This window comes from Magnolia sinica, chromosome 5, assembly GCF_029962835.1.
Source record: "Magnolia sinica isolate HGM2019 chromosome 5, MsV1, whole genome shotgun sequence".
NCBI classification, from domain to species: Eukaryota; Viridiplantae; Streptophyta; class Magnoliopsida; order Magnoliales; family Magnoliaceae; genus Magnolia; species Magnolia sinica.
The window spans coordinates 82,128,506-82,155,064 of NC_080577.1; the positions used below are offsets into that span (position 1 = coordinate 82,128,506).

The 26,559-nt window shown below is 37.1% G+C and overlaps 2 protein-coding genes across 5 annotated transcripts; both read left to right on the forward strand.

Moving 5' to 3' along the window:
* The first annotated feature begins 9,167 nt into the window (after positions 1–9,167).
* LOC131246205 (uncharacterized) lies at positions 9,168–15,251 on the forward strand. Of its 4 annotated transcripts, XR_009171247.1 has the most exons (6): positions 9,168–10,056; positions 11,309–11,426; positions 13,311–13,352; positions 13,441–13,913; positions 14,081–14,143; positions 15,067–15,251. XR_009171247.1 is itself a non-coding variant. In XM_058246110.1 (2 exons), the coding sequence occupies exons 1-2, from the start codon at positions 9,712–9,714 to the stop codon at positions 11,327–11,329; spliced, it is 366 nt and encodes a 121-aa protein (XP_058102093.1). In that variant the 5' UTR covers positions 9,172–9,711; the 3' UTR covers positions 11,330–12,690. The 4 variants fall into 4 exon arrangements, 1 of the variants encoding a protein (XP_058102093.1); XR_009171248.1 differs by lacking the exons at positions 14,081–14,143; positions 15,067–15,251 and adding an exon at positions 12,748–12,811 and having other exon boundaries at positions 9,173–10,056; positions 13,311–13,502; XR_009171249.1 differs by lacking the exons at positions 14,081–14,143; positions 15,067–15,251 and having other exon boundaries at positions 9,174–10,056; positions 13,509–13,523.
* On the forward strand, positions 13,921–15,035 carry LOC131246206 (DNA mismatch repair protein MSH4-like). The gene is made up of 3 exons (XM_058246111.1): positions 13,921–14,580; positions 14,655–14,690; positions 14,787–15,035. The coding sequence occupies exons 1-3, from the start codon at positions 14,458–14,460 to the stop codon at positions 14,901–14,903; spliced, it is 276 nt and encodes a 91-aa protein (XP_058102094.1). The 5' UTR covers positions 13,921–14,457; the 3' UTR covers positions 14,904–15,035.
* Positions 15,252–26,559: the final 11,308 nt, after the last annotated feature.

Consider the following 26,559-nt stretch of genomic DNA (forward strand, 5'->3'; position numbering starts at 1 on the left):
CGAGTCTAAAAAACTGTGTGTTTACTTCACTATTCAAGAGCTTAAATTGTGTGATTGCTCCACTACTTAAGAGCCTAAACTGTGTGAAAGTGTCAAGTCAAGTCAGTAAAGTTAAGTCAAGTCTAGTTAAGCTCAATTCAGTCAAGTCATGTCCAGTCAAAGTATGGTCAGTCAAAGTATGCTAGTTCTGTTACTCAAAAGCATAAACTATGTGTGCATGAAAATGTTGCAGATATATATTTCATTTAAGATTTGCTCAAATATGTAATTGCCTGATGAAAATTTCAAACATTGATTAAACAATATACAATATGTATGTGTGTGTGTGTGTGTGTGTGTGTGTGTTTCTTTTGAATTATGTTCAAATTACAGCAACAACAAATGCCTTCAAAATATTGGCAGTTCTTTATTTGAAAGTTCAAATCTTCCAGATCAACTACTAGTCTTCAATGGTAATATATTTATTCTTCTGGCAAGAGCCACGAGGTCTTTTTGTCTTTTTCCTTCTTGATGATAAAAGAATATATTATCTCACAAAATTCTCAAAGGTGACAGAGAATAAACTAGCAAAGAATTATCATTCTCTTCTAGACGATCTAAAGATTCAGATATATATTTTTTGGATTCTTTAATGGAGCAGTAAAGAGGAATCCGTATGTTATAATCTACTGAGCAATAATTACACGCTAAGTAATATTGATGAGTTTATCAACGCATCCAACTATAAAAAGTATGAACTAGATAATTACAACCGAGAATTATGAAGCACGATCTAGTGTGAATGTTCAAAAGTTGCTTCTATATCAAGGCCCAGTTATATGGTCCGATGCCGTAACTTCTCATTGTTCTAGTAATGATATTGCAAGACTCCAAGTACCGGATCTGATAGAGACAAGGAACAAATGTTTATCAAAAGAGATAGAATCATCATCAATAACTTCTATGGCCTTCGGAAAGCTATCAAATGGAAATTGAAAAAAGTCTTATTTATTTTTCAGAATCAGCAAATGTCCAAGAAAAATATACTCTTAGCCAGTCTATGAAGAAATGCCCAGGAGCACAAACTAGAAAAGACTCAATGGTTGAACTTCTAGAGTCAGAAATGACATCTCTAAAAGTGCGATATAATGAGCAAAGAATACAACAAATGCAATGCAAAGAACGATGACAAGCACAAAGAGGGGATAATCAAATCATTATAATATTGTGAATATTACAATCAACCTAAAAAAAGAAGTTTTAAATATATTTTAAAATTGTCAATACTTCATGAAACTAAATTGGAAAATTATAATGTCTTGAGATACTAATTCCGATCAATTTGGCATGAAAGACTACCATTCGAAAGCTTGGGTTATGAAGATCATGAATAAAGGGGACAATCGAAAAAGTTATTCCAGTAGAAGCAGCATTAAAGAACAACTCCCTAGACACAGAGTTCAAATAAAGAATTGCAGGAGTTAATCAAAGAGACCATTGCAGTAACAATAACATTGAAAGATAGTTTTCTGGCCAAGATACACAGAGATGAAGTTGTCACAGCTGTTATAGTGATGGGTTTTAATGAAAAGAGAATTTTATCCTCTCTATTGAAGCATCTGCTTGACACTGTTGGCTGGGGACAGTCAATCTTCTAGTTGAGTGTGATCATTCAGTCTTCCATGCAAGCATGATCATCCAGTCATCCTTCAATTGTAATTCATTTGGTTCTTCGGTTAGGCGATTCTTCTCCGTTATGCGATTACATTTCATGAAGAATCCTTCTCTGAAGCGAAAAGATTTTTGTATAGAAGAAGATCGATCCTCCATTCGATTTCATAAATCAATCAAAGAAAGATCAAGGGGGCATCTGTTGAGGCACAAAAAAAAATATTCTATCTTTCTATTGCAAAAGTTGAAACTCTCTTGTTGTGCACCATTGGATGAGCACCCAGAGTTGAAAGCTTCCACTATGAATCCTGGTGGTGCACCTTAAGCCATGTCTCAGTTATATCCTTATAGCACTGAAGAAGCCATTCTATTGAAACCCTCCTATGGTGCACCTTTGGATGAGTGTGCCAGTCTCCATCCAGGTTGTGCGCCCCTCCTCTTGAAAAAGTGGTTGAAAGCCACTATTTAAGAAAGAGGGTTGGACGTTGCCTTGTATGGAGGAAGAAGTGGTTAAAAGCCACTATTTAAGGAAGAGGGTTGGATGTTGCCTTGTATGAAGGAAGGAGTGGTTGAAAGCCACTATTTAAGGAGGAGGGTTGGACGTTGTCTTGTATGAAGGGAGAGTGGCTACGTCACTATTTGAGGAGTCCCTGACATGTTTTCTGAATGGAGAGTGGTTGAAAGCCACTATTTAAGGAGGAGAGATGGATGTTGCCTTGTATGAAGGGAGAAGTGGTTGAACACCACTATGTAAGGAAGAAGGTTGGGGGGAGAAATGATGTTGTCTGCCCCTCCTCAGGAAATGGTGTTGAACGCCACTATTTAAGGAGGGGAGGAGCCTGGGAGGTCTATAAATACTCTTCCCCTCTCCTCATTTGAAGGAAAATGGTAGTTAGGAGAATGTTGTTCGCCTCTCTAGGAAAGCTATTGTGCGCCGTTTGTTGTGCACATTTTGAGTGGAGAAGAAAGAAGGTTATGCGCATTTTAAGTGGAGAAAGAATAGGAGAGGTTGTGCGATGGTCTCTTGTCCTAAGACCAAGCTTTGTGCACCACTTTATATGGGCCTTGTCTTAAGAGGTTGCTTTGTGTGCCACTTTGTATGGCCCTTGTCCTAAGAGGTTGATTTATGCGCCACTTTGCATGGCCTCTTGTCCTGAAGGATGGTTTTTGCGCCACTTCTCAAGGAGTGCTTGTGCGCACTTGTCCTGAAGGATGAAGGATGGCTTTGTGTGCCACTTTATATGCTGCACTTGTCTTGAAGGATAGCTTTTGTGTCACTTCTCAAGGAGCTTGTGCGCTCCTTTTCTAAGAGGAAGCCCTCTGTGCCACTATTCAAGGAGGTTGTGCGCTCCTTGTCTAAGAGGAAGCCCTCTGTGCCACTATTCAAGGAGGTTGTGTGCTCCTTGTCTGAAAGGAAGCCCTCTGTGCCACTATTAAAGGAACTCTTATTATGCGCTCCATGCTTCCCCCTGATCCACTCTTGTTGTGCGCTCCTTGCCTTCACAGAAAGCTTGTATGCTCCCACCTTCAGAGAAAGCTTGTGTTCTCCCACCTTCAGAGAAATCTTGTGTGATCCCACCTTCAAGAAAGCTCGTGTGCTCCCACCTTCAGAAAGATGAGCTTCACACGTGTGGGAGGTTTATAAATACCCCTCGCATCTTCATTTAGAGAAGGAAGTGAGAGAGAGAAGCGAGAAAGAGAAGTGAGAGAAGACAAAAATTGGAGTCTCAAGGAGCTCACAGAGGAGAGAGAAAAGTGGCACAACTCAAGTCTGAGAAGTCCCTGCCATTTCTCAGTTGTGTACCCGCACAAACCAAGTTTGAGAAGTCTCCGCCGTTTTCTTAGTTGCGCACCCGTACAACCCAAGTTCATAAAGTTTACAGCTCCTCCTAGATTGTACACTGGTATTCTTACCCAAAATGCCCCTTCCATGATCAAGTGCACCAGTTGACGGATTCATAAAGGGAAAGTAAAGGAAATGTGAAGCATAAAGAAAGAGCTCCAGGAGAAAGAAGAGTCTGTCCGTATGATTGAAAGGATGAGTGGAAGGACGATCAATGCCTATCGCACAACCAAATCAAGGGCTTCAAGTCTGCACAACCCATCTGCCTTTATGATGAATATCAAAAGTGTCAAAATGCTGCTAAAATTGTCATTAAAGTACCTTCTCTTTCATTCATTATGTTGATTCATTGTACTTTATTTTCAGAATCAAGGGAAATGCGAGGATGTAAATGAACTCAGAATAAATAAAATACCTTGTGATCATTGTTCTCTCATTTTTTCTTTATTATCATTGAATGAATCCCCCCAAATCAAATGCATTTATTTCTTGTCGTAACAGTTATCATGAAAATGAAGAATTAAACCTTTGGTTGTGATAAGTCTAGGCTTCATTATGCACCCATGGAACTCAATGTTTAGAATAGTTCTAATTGGAGGATTTAGGCTTTTGATTATGAAGTTTACTGAATGCTAGAGTTTAGGAGAGAATAATGCTCAACATTGATGTGTTTTGAAGCTTTATTATCTAAATTGTTTTTGAAACCTCTTGAGCTTATAGAAATTATACAATGGTTGTCGAAATATTTTTCGTATACTTTGCTCGGGACTAGCAAAATGTTGGTTGCGGATTGTATTGAGGGTAAAATATTACATATTATCCCCATTTATTCCTTGGTTTTATGAACATGATAATGCTTAATGTTCTATTTTAATCATTTTTGTGTTGCAAGGTGAATTTAAGAGCTTGAATTGAAAAAGTTGCTAAAAGCATAAATTTAACGCTCAAGAATCACCAAAGCCAAGGATGGATCTTGTGAGACAAAGAATGAAGAATTCACATGTCAAAGATACAAGAAAACTAAGTGAGGATGAAGAGAATTGAAGACTTGAAGTGAAGAAACAGAGCCTAAAAATCTGCCTGCTTCAACTATTCTAAAGCCCTTCTTCAACTAGTTTAAGCTTTACCTCGATTAGTCGAAGGAACTTCGATTCGAACTCCAGCGATCAAAATCCTCTAAATCCCATCACCCACAACTAGTCGAAGGTTGTCCTCGACTAGTCGAGGGTTACGTAGATTCTCCACAAATTGCGTAAATTTGTGGCGGCTTCCTGATTTTTCCAACTCGGTGCAAAAGTTGGAGTTGTACAACTATAAATAAGAGTCCCTAGGATGTTCGTAGGCATCTTCTAGTGTTTGAGGAGTGGAGAAAAATGGTAGAGCTGCCGTCCGAGAATTTTTCTTCTTCTTCTTTAGTTGTTTTTATGCTTTTCTAAAGAGATTTTAGTTTAATCATGTCTATGGTTGGCTAAACCTATTAGCTAGGGCTAAGAGGTGAAGCTTGTAGCGTGATGGGATGTTTCTTTTACTTTGATTTATGTTTATGTTAAACCCTCTTTGATTCTAGTTTGATTTTAAAGAAATACTTTCAGTTCTTAATGATTTATTGTGACTCAAATTACAGTAGATTTGTAATAGTTTTGAGTATATTCTTTTCCTGATTTTGAGATTGTGGGATTGGTAAATCTTGTTGTTAGCCATTGTCCCATAGGCATGGTTTAGTGATGGAATAACTTCCAATTATCACAATTCTCCTCCATTGATAATTAGGTCAAAGAAATTTCAGATTGATCTTAATTGTATATCTTCCAATTGGATAGGATAGGACTCCAATTCCAATTGTGTGACTCAAATCAAGTAAGGGGGCTCCCTAATTTCTACAAGTGGATCCTTGGAAACCCTAGCTCCCAACCTTTGAATTCTTAAGTTTTAATTACTTTAATCACAATTACTCTCTCAATTACTTTAGAATTAGATTCACATCTTCTTCTAGTTCTAGTTCTAGTTAATTGCAGAATCATACAAGTTTTAGTCCCTATGGATTCGACCTCGGTCTCACTGAGATTATTACTACATCGTGACCCTACACTTGGGGTTGTGAATAGGGGTCTCGCACCTAGGGCTACAACACATGCTAGTCCCATAACTAATATGTGAAATAATTTCAGGATTATAGACTCCTGATCCCGAATAGTCCCATACCTACTGGGGATCGTGGTCTACAATTGTATGTCACTTTCATTGTATTTATACATCTGTAATCCTAAGTGTATGAATGCCGAAATGATGTAATGCATGAATGTTATATGCAATGCAACATGCTAATCCTGATGTCTAATCCACATTTCAATACAGTTCTCATTTGTACATAACTGGGGTCTCGTACACTTCCGACATTGGCTACTGCCCATCACATCAAAAAGCAAGTAAGTGGAAAACACCCCACTATTTACCTCATTAGCGGCATGCCAAAACCCACTCGTTTCGTTGATAATGAACCCATTTCAGAGCTGGTCAGACTCAACCTAGCATATAAGCCTATGCACCCAATCAAGTAAGGTCAAACCCCCTTTAAACTGACCCTGATATAGCGGGAGATGCGACCTTTTGGTGTTCGGCCCTTATGCATTCGTGATTTATACTTGGTCTAGACATTGGCGCATCCCATGTTCTTAGGGTTTAAGGCCTTCCACCCATGGACATCCTTAGTACCCAATATGTTGTAATAGAATTTTCGGTGTTCATTCTCATAACTGTAACCATAATAATCCCATGGTGGTGACAACCCTAATATCTATTAGGTGTGCATGCAAATGCACTATGCTAATGTGTGAATGCAAGAGTTTATAATCTGAGCCATGCAAACATGTCATGCAATTCGTGCATACATGCAATGCGGTCCCATCTCATACGAGTTCCTTGAAAAGTCCCAAATCATAGAATTATCAATAAAGCTCTGCTGCAAATAGGCAAGCCAAGACCTATGGCCGGAGTACCAATGACAATCCTATGATATACATTATCATATATTCACATTTTTAGTTAGGCACACAGATGATAAGTATGAGCATAAGGCATGGTATGCATTCCACTAAGCATATTATCAATGTCGACCTTATCAGCAGGTATACTAGCATGTTAATAATCATGGTGCATTCATACATACCATGTAAGTGCATAACACATTAAATGGTCCAACATAAAGAGAGCACCATATCAATGTAAATAAAGTGCTATAGCAATCATAAGCAAAATCATTATAGTGATCACAAGAGGTAGGACCTACTGGAACCCTAATACACATATAAACATAGTAGGTTCATAGCAAGCTCCTAACAGGTTGGATAATAAACAAACAATACAATGGGCCTTTGGAAGTATTCAATGGTAGACACTCAATCACCACTATTTTCTTGGTGGGGCCCATCCAAAACCAAACCCTACATGCTCAGAGAAGATGCCTTATGGACGGATACCGTGGATATAATAGATAACATCAAATAGTTCCCAGAATCTAAGATGATCTGACAAAAGGGTTGTACGGTCACTACACCAAAATCGATGAACTGGAATAGGTAAAATTCTGGTTTAGAAACGGCTTTAAGCCATTTTTTATTGGAAATGGTTCTGAACCGTACTCCAATTCTGAATCGTACTGCAATTTTAAGTGGTTATTTACACTATTTTGTTGGTGTGTCTCAATTGAGTGTTGGATGTTCTTAGTTTTTATTATGTTGTTTTGTTGTTTTATTTTAAAACAGATGGACGGAATGGATTCAGTTAGATACCTCTCAGTGGACCCCACAAGGCCCAAGAGGCACATGCTCTATATGTACCACAGACCACCAATTGATTTTACCTATTTTATTACGCCAAAATCTGGCTTTAACCTCCATTTCGTAGACCATGCCTCCGCATCCCTCTCTCATCTCCCTCTCCCTCTCCTTCGATCTCCCTCTCCCGATCAACCCTCTCTCTTGATCTCGCTCTCCCGATCTCAACCCTCTCTCTTGATCTCGATCCAAAGAACTTGGTGACATGTGTGGATCTCGTTTCTCTTTGGTAACTGCTCGTTTGGGCAATTTTGGTAATTTCTCAGAAACAACGAGTTATCCTTTTGTCCAGGTATGGAAAGAATGTAAGTATTCTGTTGGATTTGATGCGTTTCAGTGCTTTCCCTTGCAAAAATCGAGTTTCATCACAGAAACTTTGGAAATGCAGTTGAAGTGAGTGGATTTAGAAGATTTCGGTGCTTGATTTGAAGGTTTTTGCTTAACGTTTGAAGTTTTAAAGTAAGTCGATTAAAGAATCTTGAATTGGACTGCAATGCATTGATCTTATTCATTCGATCTACTTTTTAGCTTGATTTACCATTTCGATTCTTGGCTTTGAAGGTTTTGAGCTTATTCTTGTAGAAAACGAGTGATTTTGTTTTGTTATGATCTGAAATCTGTTCATTTAATGGGGTTGAAGCCGTTTATTTTATCATAAGGTTTTGACTCTTTGATTTGAAAGTTCTGAAGGTTCTTACATGCAGTACTAAGGGTGATGATTTCGTTTGTATTCTATTTTTGACTTCACCTGTCACATTGTTATTGGCTTCACCTGTCACCTTGTTATTGGCTTCACCTATCACATTGTTAGGATTCTATCTGGGAGGGTGTCCTCTTAAATCTACAAGAATATTCTACTGTTTATCTAGGGGATCTCTAGATTATCTAAAAGGATTCTACAAAAATACAAGAAATTCCAACGTCTAGAGTTGTTTTTATCACCTACTAGATTATTTTTTTAGTGCCAATTTTGATGTGACTTTGGTTCAGATTTATGGCAATTAGTGATTATTGAGATTACAAAACTAATGATGCGTATTCCAATTTTGGTATTGAAGAAAGAAATAGGGATGGTTGAGTCTCAATACCTCCATAACATCTCCAATGTGCACTACTAGTGTGTTTGGAACTGGTTTGATAGGAACCCAATGGCCCTTATGCTGAATTTGGAGTCCAACAATTTCATCATCTTGCAGAAGAATGGTTATAGAACTGCCATCTGAATGTGGGTTCACACCAAGAACTAGATCAGGCTTGCTGCAAGTAGGGTAGTAGTTCATACGAATACCTTGCTCCATCTCCCCATGCAGTCCTAGCAGGCTGCCTTTAGCCATGTTCATCATCACGGATAGATTATCGAGGAGCTCCTCTGCCACCCTATTCACTTCACTTGAGTACACATCAACTGCCTCCCAGTTGATAAATAAGAAACAAAAATAAAAGAATATTGAGGAAATTGCTAAATTTTTAGTCCATTGTGTTATAGAACTTTGCTTCCAAAACTCATTGGTCATAGAATTACTTTCATGGGTTGGGAGCTTGAAAAGTATTTGGGTGGAAAATACTTTCCAAGAAAATGACATTTTCTCTCGACTGGGAGTTATCTTTTTGGTGTAAAACATTTTTAAAGAAAGTTCTTTCAAAGAGAAGGTCCTAAAACATTTTCCTAGCCCTCCTCCTATTTTCTTCTTCTTCTTCTTATTTTTTTTTTCATAGAGAAAGTTCTTCTTTCTTTTTAAAAGCAATCAATCCCTGTTTTCTTCTTCTTATTATTATTTTTTACAATTTTTTATTTTTATAGAGAAAGTTCTTCTTTCTTTTTAAAATCAATCAAGCACTACACCAAAATCATTAAACCGGTACGGTTGGGATTTTGGTTCAGAAACGGCTTTAAGCCGTTTCTGATTTGAAACGGTAACAAACCGTATTGGAATTGCTGCTATTATATGTTGTTATTTCCACTATTTTGTTGGTGTGTGCCATTTGAGCTTTGGATCTTCTTATTTATTATTATTATTTTATTGTTTTATTTTGAAACAGATGGATAGAATGAATTCTATTAGTAACCTCTGTGTGGACCCCACAAGGCCCAAGAGGCACATTGCATCCAGCTGCCGCAGACTACCGATTATTTTTAACCTTTTCTGACGCCAAAAGCCCTAAAATCCCTCATTTCGCTTCCATCGCCGCCTCTGTCTCCCTATTTCAATCTGCCTCTCCCTCTCCCTCTCTCAATCTCCCTCTCTTTCGATCTCCTGATCATCTTCGAGGACTATGTTACTGGATTTCTGAAGGTAGATGACATGGTCTTAACGTGCGCTACTTCAAAAATCAAAGTTTTTGATCTTCTTCCTTTTTTACTTCGATTTATGTCCCAGTTTTTGCATGATTTGCTTCTTTAATCGATCCATTTCTGATCCTTTCATCGAGAGAATGCGGAATCATTCGGAACTTGCTACATCGACATCTTTCTCAATGAGGAAGCTTAATCCCGAGGGATCTTCTTCGATGAAGAAGCCAAATTTTGAGATGCGCAGTGTCAGCAGTGCGGGAGATCGACAGGAAGCTACTATGGAGAGGAAGGAGTATCCGATCAGGGCTGATGAATATATGCTGCTGGAGGAGGTGGGCCAGGGCGTCAGTGCGTCTGTTTACCATGCGTTTTGCATCCCATTTGATGAGGTTGTCGCGATCAAGATCCTCGATTTCGAGTGGAATAACAGCGATCTGGTAAATTCATGGGCCTTCATCTTTCGTTGCCGCCGCCAATCTGTTTTGTTTTGATATTTTCAGCTTCCTGGCGGTGGTTTTATATACATTTTATTTAAATTAGGGTTTCTTGAAATTACTTTAATTGGAGGTTTTTTTGTGACCAATTGGAATTTTACTGGATAAAAACGGGTGGTGAAATCTTCAGCTGAAATTGAAAATTGTGGATTTTTTTCCCAATTTTGATTGATTGTTTTGGGATAATGTTGGGGTGTCCCTAAGGATATTGATTCAGGCCAGACAACAAAGGTAGAAAAATCGCATCTAGGGGAATGCAGTTCTAGTTCTCTCAGCTGCCCAAAAGGTTCAGTTGAATGGATGGCTGCCCATTCTACAAGAATATTCAGTTTTCCTGAGATTCGGGGCATCCCTAAACTCACCCTTAGGGCCTGTTTTGTTTTCATTAAAAAACGGTTTAGTATCATTTTAGTTAACATTAATTGTGTATTAGAGATCATAGTTTATATTAATTATGGTTTATCAATATTATTTTTAATCATTTCCAAGATCTCTAATACATAATCAACATTAAAAAAGAAGAAGAAGAAGAAGAAGAAGAAGAAGAAGAAGAGATGAACTCATTTTAAGTGGGAACCAAGTAGCACATAGGCAATTTTTTTTTTGACATTCCCAGATTAGCATTGAATTTAGTCTCCGTGGTGATTCCAATAGATTTAGATAAACATAAAGCAACAAGCGTGTTTGTGTTGGGGTTTTCTTTAAAGCTCATCTGGTAACGTGCAATTTCTGCCCCTAATTCAACATTCATGTGACTATGGAGTCGGAATATAGTCCTGCCTCATGGGCTCAGGCATGCCTCAGCCTATCCTGTCCTACCTCTATTTGCCAAGAAGCTACTGGTCAGTGCTATGTGGGACCCATTATGATGTACGTGTTTGATTCCACACGGTCCATCAATTTTGCCAGCTCATTTTAGGCTACAGGCCCAAAACTGAGGCAGATCCAAATCTCTCAGGTGGACCACACCATAGTAAACAGTGATGATTGAACACCCACAGTTAAAAAACTTCTTGGGAGCCCGAGAAAGATCTAAATCTCAGGTGGACCTTATCATAATATGCTGATCATATTTTTTTAATAACAATTTATTCTTTAGCGATTTTCTCAATAACATGATGAAAATACCCTCTTTCATGGTCCTAAGAGGTGGCTATTTGTCATTTGCAATGTCTCCATTCTCTTCCTATTGCAGTTCATCCAATCGCCCTGTTGAGTTTGCTACACTGCATGCATGAATGATCTGGTCTTGCGGCGATTGTGGGAGTGCTTGCCTATATCCATGACAAAGATCTCTTTTTTGAGTTCTGCAGGTAAGCTTCTTGGATTTTTAGGCTTTTGTAGTAGTATGGACCTCATGCTGACCTATATGCTTGTTCAGTTTTTCAAATTCATTTTAGATATTTTCAGTGATGCATAAAGTTCAAATTCATTCTAGATATTGTCAATTATGCAAATTCAAGAGCAGGAGAGCTAGCTTGTATCAGGCCTCATTTCCAATTACTAGATATCTTAGACCACATTTCAAAACAGTGTCCTCTTCATTCCTTAATCTGATTGTGAGCTCAATATGTACAAAAATTAACAAAAGCATGGCTCTGTTTTAATTTTTAACTTAACAGGCTGCATACGATTGAATGTTCATCCTCAGGAACTTCAATATATGGCTTGCAGAATTTATTTCAGTTGATAGATGTTTTTATTTTTTTTTATTTTTTATTTAAGGTTTCTGGATGCAAGTTTAGCATTCTAATTTCTAAGGTCAGTTGTACCCTGTCGCATAGTCAAGATAGTTTCCATCTTCTTCTGTCTATATTACCACAGATTCCAAGTTTTCGCAAAGAACCATCTAGCCTTTCCCTTGGTGTTTCTTTCTCTTGCGAAAGTCTTTGTGCTTTTGTTGAGTCCACCAACAAATGTGTATTTTGAGACAAGCAAGCATTTCTCCCTGTGAGCTGAAACTCACTTGTGGACGTTTATTGTAATTCAAGATTCAATAATGCATCTGATGAAGGCCTTAGTTATTATTTCACTACGGATTTAAGAAAAAGGTAATGGGAGGATCCAAGAACATCTAACAAACTTAGTTCCATACCTGTAATGGCAAGGAACCTCTAACATTTCTAACAAAGCCTTGTTTGTTTGTTTTTTTTTTTTTTTTTTTTTTTTTTTGCACATGTTATACCCATTAGCATTTAACGCCATTATGCTAATTGTAGTAGAGGATTTACTGCAAACCACGATGTTATGCAGATAGTAGAGGTACCAATTAAGAAGATTTATCTTTTTAAAACTATTTTGTTGCAATTATTGTGATCTATCCTAGATGTTTATTTGTGTGTGCTATGGCTGTGGCGCAGAATTATTGAGTTTCTTGGAATTTTGAATTGAGAAGCTTTTTAGGAGTCTGAAACTGAATTGAACTGCAATTAGCATGAATTGTGAACAACTCATCTACTGATTATTTTTTGTTCTTTCATGGTTTCAAAGCATTATGCCACTGAATCTTTTATGCTTTTAGAGAACTAGGTTGTTATATCCATAACTTTCTTTAAAAAAAAAAAAAAAGATGAACAAGAGGTGATGGCGAGGGGAACCTTTGCTAATATTCACATTGTTAACAAGCTCTTGAAGGGAGAAGCCAAAGACAGTTCACATTCTAATAGGCGAGAAGATCTATGTTTTTTATATGGTGTTGGTGAGTTCATTGATATCAAATTATGCTATTCTTTTCACTTAGCTACATTTTTTCTTCATTGCTTCCTTTCACTTTTAACAATGACTGATCCCCTGAAACTACTGTAGTTTACAAGTATTTTCCCTTGAAAATTGTTTTTAAGGGAAAAAATGGAAATAGATTCTTTAGGCAAGAAAAGGTTGTAGCATACAACCGCCTATAGGTGATTGGTTCTCTTTAAAATTTAGTCCTATTAGGACCTCTATCTGTTACTTATGGTCTATGAATGTAGAGCACGGATTGGTCAGGTCACGGGAAACAAGGATCTGCAGAAACAACTCATTTGTTGGAATTGGCTCATTTGTTGCATGGCATCATTGCTTTTCTGAGTTCACCGATTAGCGACAATAGTCTAATACTTTTTTGGACACTTAACCTTTTTGGACTGTATATATGTTTTGATTATATAGCTTACTTGATTAGTTGTTTCTATAGACTTGACATGATAGATGTAATGCAGGTTTGTGACAAATGTGTTGATGGCTTCGATCATCACTGCATGGTAAGGAATTATATCACAGATAAAACACTTTACTGAAAGTAGACTCTACCAGTTTGGCTAACACTGCATTGTTGTTGCCTATTTTCAGGTATCTGTATGGGAGAGATTTGCTTCTTGCATTAGAGTTAAATATTATGAATGATTATACGCTGTTAGGTTTTTTACTGAAATGGTGGGCTCTCTACAATGCCCAAGAAGTCACTGGGAGAATTCTGGCAGTCCATCTAAAAGGAACAGTGTTCCTGAATTACTAGTTTGAGATGCTAGGAGCTCGGGTCGGATCATTGGTTCTGCTTGACACTGTCGATATTATGGACCCCACTCTGGTTTTGATTGGAAATGGAGCTGTGATTGCAAAAGGGGCAATGGTTCAAAGCCATGAGGTGAGGGATGGAGTTTTAAGCTTCATGCTGGTAAAGATTAGACAGAATGTTTCGGTCGGTCCTTACTCTGTGATTCAGAAAGGAAGTGTTTTGGGAGATGAAGCTGAGGTTCCTCCCTTGTAGAAGACAGAGAGGAAAAACTGTGTTTAGAAACCAAAAGGCTGGTAAAATTCGGAAGGTATGCATCTGAAGAAACATCTTAAAACTTCAAAATTTCATCTTTTTTAGTTACTGCATTTTCTGTATCTGTTATAAACATCAAATAAATAGGTCATATTCAGTCTTTCAGCTGAATGTGAGCATTAAAATCCTGCCTATGAAACCCATTCTTCCTTCCACTTGCAGGGCGAAATGCACTCAGAGTTCCCGGTTACACTTATTGCCTTTTACCACGTCATGGGCATCTATGTGGTTGGTTTCCTCAGTTCCCTCTCTGCAGCTATCATTTACTTCCTCTACATCCATTTATACAGAGTTTCTTTTACTTCAACATTGATATGGTCGTTTGTCTTTTTAATGCTACTGTATTCATAAATTTATCACTGTAACTCCAAGATAATGGTGGCTTAATGTTGCTGAGGTGAACTACTATGATCTATTTCTCAGTTGCATTTATTGCTCATTATCAATCTTTTGTGCAGGTTGGAGTGGCTGCCTTTGACCTGAGGTTAGCCTCACTTCATCTTTCACAGTACATTGAAACAAGCAGTTCGTAACAAAATATGAAGACTCTACTACATTTTTATGATCCCATGGTGATCATTGCCCACCCAAACAAGCTCGCACCAGATGGTATGGTTGGAGTTTCAGAGCTGGTTGATAGATGTTATACATCAACCAAGAATGTGTTGATTCTTGATGACATTCTAGGTTTTGATAGTCTTCTTTCAAATGTTCACCCTAACACTAAATTGCGCAGGTTAGCATGGCTCATGGGTGCTTTGATGATACTAAGGTTGCAGAAGAAACCTCTTGTTCTTTTAATTTTAAAAAAAAGGATTTTGGATGTCATAATTATGTTTATAAGTAGCTTTTCATCAATGTTTCACAGGGAGCTGTGATGGTTAAAAGTTTGGCTGCCAAGGAACCATCTGCTCTTGCCTTGGATATTTATTGCAAGCAGTATTATCTCTGTTTGGCTGCTGCTGCTGCTACTATCAAATGGTAATCCAATTCTGCATGCATTTCAGTTCTACCTATTTTTCTATTCATGTTGTAACTTCCACTCAAGAGCATATCTGATATAGAGTGGATGATCCCAACCAACAATGAATGAGATTAACGCCTCCAAAAGAGGAAGAGTTGATGAGTGTGTGCATGTAGACAATGAGTTGAGAAGTGTGTGCAGGGTTAGGCATGTAGGACTCGGTACCGAGTCGGGTCGAGTTCGGGTTAGGTCGATTTCAAAACCGGATCGAGTCAGGTCAGCCCTAACTCGGTCCAACTCGACTCAATGCCCAACTCTAAATTTGAGTGTTCTAGTTGTAGCACCTACTCTGCTTCTAATTTGTGTGTTCTACATGCCAAATAGGAAATAACTATGTAATCCGCTGCACTTTAGTAGTCAGGATCCCACTAGAATACTCATATACATGAGGTGAGCATTGAATATTTTTAGGGTCCATTTCTCTACGGATGAAATGGTGATGATCACTGATCTAGGAACAATCATCTCATCTGATTATAGCCCAAATGGGCTGCATCAACATACCTGCACCTGTCACATTACTTTTACCATAACTGCAGAAGTGCTACCCCAGTTTTGTGGGGTTGGATCCAATTCTAGGTGCAACAAAATCTTCCTATATATTGAAATGATTGTTGTAATTTCCTATGCAATTACCTTAACTGCAGAAGTGCTCGCCAGATTTTTTTTTTTTCATTGAAAAGAGAAAAGCAGATTGCAGAGTGCAACCAGTTATAGGTGATCAGTCCTCTCTCTTTATGCTGTCATTGGGCCTGTTGGGCTTCTAAGTGGCCCTTGTTACTATGGGTTGATTGAGGTTTCATAACTATCTCCACTAAGGCCTAGCCCATGCCGAGTCCCTGTCCATTTTTGGCTGTTGAGAGCTCTATTCCATGTTTTTGGGGTTTGCAGGCCAGGCCTTGGTCTCAATTTCTGGTGACCAAATAAAGAGCCTAGACAGGGGCTGATAACATTTTTACCTGTGCAATTATTTTTAATATAAATATGGTATTTTTGTAGATGGAATACCAGGCCTGAAGAACTGGTGGAAGAGATCACTCGGGTTGTGGGGGATGGATGAGGAGGATTTGCAGCGGATGTCATATCTGAAGGCAGAGTGATCATTCTAGAAAAGAGCAAGGAATTGTTGGATTATAGAAGCCTGGAAATGAAATGTTGTATTGAAATTGGAATTTAAATTGAATGTGTACTAGAAGGAAAAAATTGTTGCGTGTGAATCATTCTATTGTCTTTTTCTTCTATTTGTGTAATTATCTGGCATATAATACAAGTAGATTACATACCCCACTCTCTCTCATACAATTAACAAAGGGGTTTAAAATTGTTCTTAAAATTCCGTCCTAAAATCTTACCGTTGGCAACGTTCATAAGCATTCAAAACCGTTTCTAAAATTTTTTGCCCAAAATGTGGCTGTTGGCACCAGAACGGTTTAAAACCGTTCCTAAAATTCCATTTCTAAAAACTGAAACGGTACCCAAAATGGTTCTGAACTGTTCTTGATTTTCTGCGACGCCTCATTCAGAAACGGTATTAAACCATTCCTGAAGCATTTAGGAACGGTTTAAAACTGTTCCTAAATGATGATTTTGGTTTAGTGAAGGATCCTCCTAACTTTTCTCAGAACTCCCTAGTTTGAAATATAAAGCATGCCAGATATTTCCAGCAACTAGTAGAGAGGAACTGAGGAGCCGTACACGAAACCTATGGTGGTTGGCCAGTAATTCATCTTCCTAATCTTAGCTGGTTGTGTCATTAAAAATATCAGGTCACCCCAATCCCCAAGTCAAAACCATTTCTAAACTAGTTTTGGAAATACTCTGTATTTTCAGTTTTAGGGGGCAGATTCCCTTCATCTGGAGCCACAACATTTTCTTACATCCTGCGGACCTCTGCCATTAATGGGCCCACACATAAAGTTTGGGCTACGTTAATCATCTAATAAATGGACCTTTCCTCCCTGAATGGAAGATATCGTTTACATTTGTATACTATCAAACAGTGGACTAGCCTGATTTTGAAGATGGTCACGTGCAACGAAGGAAACCACCATATGAGCGTGTAGGTGATGTATTGTACCCGTGGCATGAAGTCATGTATGGTTTGTATGGACACATCCGATTCGTTTACAGCCCCGGATTTGCATTATATTCTCCATTGTAATTTAGTTAGTACAGGTTGGCCCTTGGCCTGCCAGTACCACTGATGAATAGGCCTGTCCAACCTCACGATGAACTACAACAGAGCTACTGGGAGTGGTAGATTCGTTGTGCGAGCAAGGGCAAAAGATATTGCTTTTGATCAGGTTTCCAGAACAGCACTTCAGGCTAGCATTGACAAGCTTGCAGATGCTGTAGGAGTTACTCTTAGACCTAGAGGTATTAAAATTTTCTGTCGTTTTGATATCTCGAGGTGTCTTTAGAATCCTTGTTCCCATTTTGTGTGCTATATCATACTTTGGCATGCATCCACTGTATGTATGCGCACATAGGCATGTCATAAAAGTTTGTCTTTACCTGATGATCCTAGCCAGTCGGTTGGTGGTCATCGACTGGCAGGTAAGCAGAAATGGTTGATCATGTTTTATTGTACCTCAAATGTATCAGGATTTGTTTGTGGCTTTTTATGTAGAATTTTGCCCTGAATGTGAAGTGTGCACCATTATGTCGAGGATTTTGACATCAAAATTGCAATTCTCCTGCATAAATAAACATCGTTTAGTGCCTGTAAGTTTTGTTAGTTATCATTTCGGGCCCTGCAACTTTTTAAGTTGCAAACAAGTTGTACTCGAAAGTGAGTTTCAGGTGTGAGTTGTTTACAGGTAAAGTGGAATCACTTGTTTTTCTCAGGAATTCGAATGCATTGAAGTATAAGTGATTTACCGCTTGTAACTCACAAGTGAAATTTCCTGTCCAAACACCACCTGTAGGCCTTTTAGAACAAATAAAACTTGAAGGCATCCAAACGACTCCCAAGGGAGTGAAAATAAATCAAGTCATGATCTATTGCAAAAAAGAACTAATTGACTTCAATTTCTTCTGTTTTGTTTCAGTTAATATCTGCTCTGTCCTTAAAAGAATGAACTATTTGACCTAGGCGCATCTTTTGCTGCACTTTGCAATTTCAGTTAGATCAAACTTCCTTACACTAGACTCTTAGGAATTAGAAGTTCCTGATATTTTAAAAGGTGGTGTAACCTTTATTTCTTTTGTGTTACTAGTTTTAGATAACCGTTGATGAGCTTTGTAGCCCTGAAATTTATGCATGTTGGGTGGGATTGTCTCACATTGTCATTGGGACTTTATTGCCTTTTGTTGCAGCAGGAAAGGATCATGTTGTGTTTGTGGCATATGTGCACTGAGTTCTATCATGTCTTTGCATCTTTCCAGTATAGTTAGGTTGGAAATTTCAGTTGATCTAAGTTGAATTGACTTTCTTTTTCTCTCTCTTGTTTCTCAAGGGAGGAACGTCATTCTAAATGAGTTTGGGAATCCCAAAGTGGTTAATGATGGTGTAACAATTGCACGGCCTAATGAACTCTGAAAAGGCCTAGCTATGAGTCAGGACTATGCCAAATTAAAATGATAATAGCGGAATTTAAATGAATAAAGGAAAGATAACACTTTAAGCAATTCACAATACGGAAATGTAAAGCAACCTCAAAATTCAAGTCTTGAGAGGTTGATACAAATGTTGTTCTAAGGACAACCTTACACCATAAAAACCAAGGGTTTATGGCAAGACAACCTTACTAGAACGGCTTAAGTATCAATATCTCAAACTGAAGAGGAATGAAAGGAAATAGGAATAAATGAAAGTCTAAACTATTACAACATTCCCCACAATGCTTGAAATCTAAATATTACAACATTCACATTCACACATACATCCCACAAACTTAAATGATTAAAGATATAGAAAATAAATCACACATCCACAAAACACAGAGTTATAGTGGTTCGCCTGTGTGTACACCAACTGTTAAACAACAACCACACAACTTACTACTCCACTCCTAATATCCTCACATAGGGGATATTAGCGTTTACTATGAAAATAGATTTTTCTCAGGTTCACCTAAAACCCTCACAATTGTGTCTTTCAAATGAGCTTACACAATTTAAAAACCCCACACTTTGAGTTTTCTGCATCTCCTCAGATAACCAACAATTAGACATTTTTCTGGCTTAATCTCAATGAAACCAAAAACATAGAAGATTTACACAAATGTAAAATACTTGGATTTTTCCTTTTATAGCAGCCCGGAAGAACCAATCGGAGTAGAAGTTCGAATAGAGAAGTTCAATGTCCAATACTCACTTTGAAATGGTTCTAAGTTCTAATTGATTTTAAATTAAATTAAGTTGGGCTAGCTCTATTTGATTTTGATTCCAAGAAGTGGAATATTACAATTCCTCTTTCAAACCAGATTGGAATGCAGAAACAAAATCAAATATAAAAAGCTAACAAAAGAGAATATTAAATATGCACAATGTAGCTTAAAAAGAACACAAACTTATCTCTCAGGGTGATGCCTTGAATTTACTTGAATTGGATATCAAACTCTGAAAATCATGCTCTATTTATAGTTGTAGAAATCTAATCTTCGACTGGTCCTGTGGACATTACAACTGGTCGTAGGACCAACATCATTTTGAAATTTTGAGCGTGATCGGATAAAACCTTTCCACAACTGGTCGTAGGCACTTCACGACTGGTTGTGAGGAGCCAGGAATAGTTGTTGGAGTTTGAGTCGTAGCTGCTGGACTGGTCGTGAATGAGTCGAGCACTGTTCACACGACCAGTCGAACAGACTCCAGGATTGGTTGTAGCTTAACCAAAAAATTTTAAAATTTTGCAACAACTTAGCACTGGTCGTGGAATTTCTTGGACTGGTCAAGCTAGTGCTAGGACTAGTCGAACAGTGTCTAGGACTAGTCGTAGAATAGACCAAAATACTTATAAAATAATTGAATTTAAATTATATATACAAAATGACCTACCCTAAGGTTAATCTAAGGTCATTCATACCTTAAATGTGAAGTATGGACATTGAACCTTCATTTCTTCAGATGATGGATGATCTTTAAAGTTCATGAGACTTGAGATTTCAACACATGATGAAGCTTGAACTTGAGATCTTTGAAACCTTGAAATTGTAGTTCTTGAGTTGTAGTTCACCTTGAGTCTTAAACAAGATCTCGTAGCTTTAAAACTCTGAAGCTTTAGAGAAGAGAACAATTACTTGACCTTACATTACTTGAAGTAGATCATTGTTCTTGACTTAAAGCATTGTCCTTGTACATGTGATGCATTGCCTTGAACAGATATATCAATGTGCTACACAAGACACAGATTGTAGTTTTGACAATACAAAATTTGACAATCAAGGTAACAAATAACCATTGCACTTACAATCTCCCCCTTTGTCAAATTTGTGACAAAACACACTCCATTAAGAATAAGAGTAAGAGTAGCATCACATGCTCGATAAAGAACCATGCACTTATAAAAGAAAACTAGTTATAGCCTGGTTAAGGAATTATGCACCAGTTATCATCAACTACTACACATCATCATGAAGTAGGCAAAACTCCTCCTTACTTACTCCCCCTGAATAACACACATAAATCCATAAAAATTATGCTACTACCCCACATCCATATCCATTCCATATCCATAAAAAATTAATCCAAAGAAACATTCTCCCCCGTTTTGTCACAATATGATAAAGGAAGCAAAGAAGAAATGGAAGAGGAAGACTTAACAAGAGAGTAATAAAAGAGTTAATTAGGCAAGATATGAAAGATATATAAGCAAATTCAAAGTTCACATATCATTAACCAGCATATACCAAAGTCAACCAAAGTAAGTCTCGCAAACTCAAAGAAAGCATAGTATAAGAGTTATTACAGACCATAGGATAAAAACACCTAATCAGATCCTGTAGAAGGAACAGGTATGGTAGGATCAAGTTGATGAAGGCCCTTGTTTAAGCACCTAAGATACTTGCGCATATGTTTAGATTGTAAATCATGAGCAACATTCATGTTCTCTACCTTCTCCTCAAGTGCACAAAGACGAGCATCAAAATCAGATGGCTCATAGTCAGGATCATTTGTAGAGTCTAATTCAATTTCATCAAAAATGTCATCCATATTTATATCATCAGGAGGAAGATCCTCACCTTCTTCTACATTCCCTACTTCAGCTCCACCACCACCCACATCCACTTGGCCAGGAGCCAGTTCCAATTTCATCTTATTTATGTTTGAATTGTTGAAAGTAAGATGATGAATAGGAGCCTCTCCAACAGGCATAACAGCTAGCATGTAAGTAGCTAACACAGTCATAAAATATGTAAATGGAATATCACTGTGTCCAGGATGGATACGAAATTGAATGATAGAATGACAGATCAAAGAAGGAAGATAGACATTTAAGCCTGAAATGATAGATGCAAAATCCGAACCATAAAGAAAGTCAGTTCTGTTTTGTTACCAGAATGCAGATATAGATTTGAAATAAAGATTCTGTGAAGAATCCTATATCTGGGTAACAAGTACTTGGAAGCAAGTGCATTCCCCTTATGAGTCCATTGCACATTTATGTTGCATAATGCTCTAGTGAGCATGCATTTTTCCGATTCCAAAGGTTTCTCAACTAGAGTGTGAATATGAATACCCTCGTCATTAACAGGTATGTCCATTAGAGCCGAAATTAGATGACGGTCAATATCATATGGACCTTCTCTAGCCGCTATTGTAAACATTAAATTCTCAATTGATAAATCAGAAATGCAAGCAAACATAGCCTGCGCAATAGACTGGTATGCTGGCCCACCCCAATGTAGGATGTTATCCCAACCTACAGATTAGAGAAGTGGAAGGAGACCAAAAGGAGCAATGTGTTCAATATGCACAGGTCGCTCAACAATAACATTGCATAATCGTAAATCTCGCACATGTGAGGGATCATCTTCGGGTGACCGAAGATGGCGCCTTATTAAGGGAGCCGATCTAAATGAGGAAGCACCACGAGAAGTTTTCTTTTTCCCTCTAGCATCCATTTGCAACAAAAAAAAAAATCAAAGAAGCAAGGAGTTAGAAAAGATGTGGAATGGGTTTTCTCAAAAATAGATTTGGGTGAAGAAAACCCCAAAATCTTCAAGGAAACTTGAAATCAAGCACTCCAAGGAAGAAAATGAAGTGATATGCATTTAAATTTAGAAGAAAAATGAAAATAATGGACTAACCTTGAAGAATCAAGAAGTTGGGTACAACTAGTCATGCTACGGCCCGTTGGAGAAGAAGGAGGAAATGAGGAAGAAAGGGTTTTTCCCCAAATTAAAAAATGTCCAGCGCGCTACACGACTGGTCATGGGTCGTCCTTGACCGGCCGTGCCACGACTGGTCGAGTACGTCCTCGACTGGTCGTGCAAAGACAAAAACATGCATTTTTCACGTAATTCTGAAAATTTAAAATTATAATCTAACAAATGGATAAATTAAAATATAGAAATACATGAATAATTAATTTAAATTGCACATACCAAGATCAAATTTCAATTTATTAAACCTACTTTTGTCGAGTGGTTTAGTGAAAATGTCAGCAAGTTGAGTCTCGGTCAGAATGTAATCTAAAGAGATTGTCTTTTCTTCCACTAATTCACGAATGTAGTGATATCTAATGTCAATGTACTTGGCTCGTGAATGTTGAATTGAATTTTTAGATATATTTATTGCACTGGAATTATCACAATATAAAACCATTGAATCCTGTACAATTCCGTAATCGCTTAACATTCTATTCATCCATACAAGCTGAGTACATGCATTTCCAGCTGCGATGTATTCAGCCTCAGGAGTTGAGAGCGATACAAAACTTTGTTTCTTGCTAAACCAAGAAATTAAATAATTTCTGATATAGAAACAACCACCAGTGGTTAATTTCCTATCATCGATATTCCATCCCAATTAGTATCAGTGTACCCTGCCAACTGAACACTAGTATCATATGGATACCAAAGACCCAAATTAGCTGAACTTGTGACATATCACATAATCTGCTTAACAGTAGTTAGATGAGACTCTTTAGGGTCAGATTGATATCTAGTGCAAATACCAACACTAAAAGCAATATTAGGTCTACTTGCAGTTAAATAAAGTAAACTGCCAATCATATTACGATATAATTTAGGATCCACATTTTCACCCGTAGAGTCTTTTGAGAGTCTTAAAGTTGTACTCATAGGAGTATCAAAATTTTTTCCATTCTTAAATCTGAACTTTTTAATTAAGTTCAGAGCATATTTGGTTTGAGAAATAAAAATACCATTAGGTTGTTGTTTTACGTGCAACCCTAGGAAATAATTCAATTCCCCAACCATGCTCATTTCGAACTTAGATTTCACTAAATCTACAAACTCAATAGTCATGTTAGTATAGGTAGATCCATAAATAATATCATCAACATAGATTTGCACTATTAAGATATGATCGTTATGTTTCTTAACAAAAAGAATCTTATCAACACTTCCCATTAGAAAATTATGACTTAGTAGAAATTTAGTCAATTTTTCGTACCATGCCCTGGGGGCTTGTTTCAAACCGTAGAGAGCATTTTTTAGGCGATAGACATAATCAATATTCTTAGGGTCTTCAAAACCTGTTGGTTGTTCAACATAAACTTCTTCATGCAGATCGCCATTTAAGAAGGCATTTCTTACATCCATTTGATAAATTTTGAATTTTCTAAAGCAAGCAATGGATATAAATAGTCTGATTGATTCAAGATGAGCTATTAGGGCAAAGGTTTCATCATAATCGATGCCTTCAATTTGAGTGTACCCTTGTACAACCAGTCTAACCTTGTTTTGAATTATATTACCAAGTTCATCAGACTTATTTTTAAAAATTCACTTAGTTCCGATAATATGTTTATCTTTAGGTCTAGGAACAAGATACGAAACATCATTTCTCACAAATTGGTTAAGCTCTTCCTGCATCGCTACGATCCAGTTTTCGTCAAGCTTCTTTTACATTAGCCGGTTCTATCTAGGATATAAAACACACGTAATTACATATATCTTCTAGTTGTTTATGAGTGCGCACACTAGTGAGAGGGTTTCCAAGAATCTGAGTGGTTGGATGATCTTTGACAGTCCTCAGTTTAGAGTTATTTTGACTTGATGAAGTATCTGATTTGTCAATTAAAAGAACATCATTATCTGAACTTGTGGCAGGTGTATTCAAGTGATCATCAATGACCACATTAATGGACTCTTGAATAACACTGGTCCTCTTATTCAGTACTTGATATGCTCGACTATTTAAAGAATATCCTAAAAAGATTCCTTCATCACTTTTAGTGTCAAACTTGCCCAGATTTTCACGGTCATGTAAAATATAGCACTTGCTTCCAAAAACTTGAAAGTAGTTGATAGTAGGCTTCTTATTGAACCACATTTCATAAGCCGTTTTATAATAAGTTTTACTTGTATAAACCCGGTTGATTATATAGCATGCAGTATTTACAACTTCAGCCCAAAGATTTTTAAGGAACTTTAGACTATTCAACATTACATTTGTCATTTCTTGAAGCACTCTATTTTTTCTTTTAATAATTTTATTTTGTTGTGGAGTTTTGGGTACAGAGAATTCATGTGATATTCCCTGATCGCAACAGAATTTCTCAAAACTACTATTCTTAAATTCTGATCCATGATCACTACGGATCTTACAGACTTGAGAACCTTTTCCATTTGGATTCGTTTGAGAACTCTTTTCACTTCATCAAGGGTTTCTGATTTATACCTTAAGTAGGTTACCCAAGTGAATCTAGTATAGTCATCCACGATTACTAATATATATTTTTTGCTACCACGACTCTTCGTTCTGGTTGGTCGTATAAGATCCATATGGAGAAGCTCGAGCAATTTTATGGCATTGGAGTTCACCTTTTCGTGAGTACTCCTAGTTTGTTTGCCAATCTGGCATTCGCCATATATTTTGTTTACTTCCTGTAATTTAGGTAGACCTCTTATCAATTCTCTTTTGCTCAATCTATATAGATTGCGGTAGTGTATATGTCCAACATGTTTATGCCATAACTCAGTCTCATCGATATGGACAATGTAACACGACTGATTAGATGAGCTAGAATCACTAATAATATAGCAGTTTTCAGAAGTTCTACGACCAATTAATATTACAGAACCCTTTTTGTTTAAAATTTCACAACCTTGGTTAGTAAATTTTACACTATGATTTTTATCGCATATTTGAGATATGCTTAATAGATTATGTTTTAACTCTTCAACATATAACACATTCTCAAATAAGGGAAGGTTAAAGAGTTGAACCGTACCTTGGCCAATAATCCTGCAGTTGCTGCCATCACCAAATGTGACTGAACCATCAGCCATGTCTTTAAGATCAGTGAATCGACCTTTATCACCAGTCATATGCCTTAAGCATCCATTGTCTAAGTACCACTTTGAGGGACTTATAGCTTTGAAAGCCGTGTGGGCAACCAAGCGAGTAATCTTAGGAACTCATTTCATAACTGTTTTGGGTTTAGGAGTATAGCTGGTCTTCTTATGATTGTAGTTGTTGTAAGAATGACCCAATGAGTTAGATTTTAAGAGCTCCTTGAGCAAATCAACTATTTTTTTAGCTAAAGGATTTCGGTTCTGATTATTATAGTTGATATGGTTACTTTTAGGTTTAAAAGATTGAAATATTTTGGTATTTTTAGAAAACTTTTTATTAGAACTTTTCTCTTTTGAGTTTGAGGACTCTCCTTTTACAAACATAGGAGGAGTATTCTTCTGTTTTGGAGGAATATCTCTATCGTAGCCCAAACCAGATCGGTCGCCACATTTTCTTGATCCAGATAAAAGTTTTTCTAATTTTGGATCACCTTGGGCATACTTCCATGTATCCTTTAAACTCAAAAGTGAAGAAACTTCAAGTTTAAGTTTTTCATTTTTAGATTTCAGATTTTCAATCTGGGAGGTTTTGAATTCTAAATCGCATTTGCATTTTTCAAAACAATCTGAAATATGGTATTTTTCTAAAATAAGAGAATCAATATTTTCTTTAAGCTTTGAAAACTTTTCTTTTTGAAGTTTTAATTTAACAACAATTTAACAACTTTCCTTATAAAGGGCATTATAGGTATCTTGAAGATCTTCTTCATTTTCATGATCACTATTTAGATTTTCTTTACTAGTTAAATCATCGTTATCTGAGAAAGTGAACTTGGTTAGAGTCATAAGGGCTTTGACTTCATTGCCTGACTTGGTTTTAGAATCTTCTGATTCAGAAGAAGCTTGAGAACTAGAAGATTCATCCCAAGTAGCCAACATACTCTTCTTTTTGGGTTTGTCCTTTTTAGGACACTTGTTTGCCAAATGCCCATATTCTTGGCAGTTGTAATATTGACAGTCTTTTAATGATTTCCAAGTTTTAGATTTAGATCTTTTCTTATCATTAGCTTTTTGAAAATCAACCCTCTTTTTACTTAAGAAAATTTTGTAAAACTTTTTCGCTAAAAGGGCCATATCATTTTTTGAGTTTTCTAAATCAGAATTGCTATTGTTTTCTTGAGAAACAT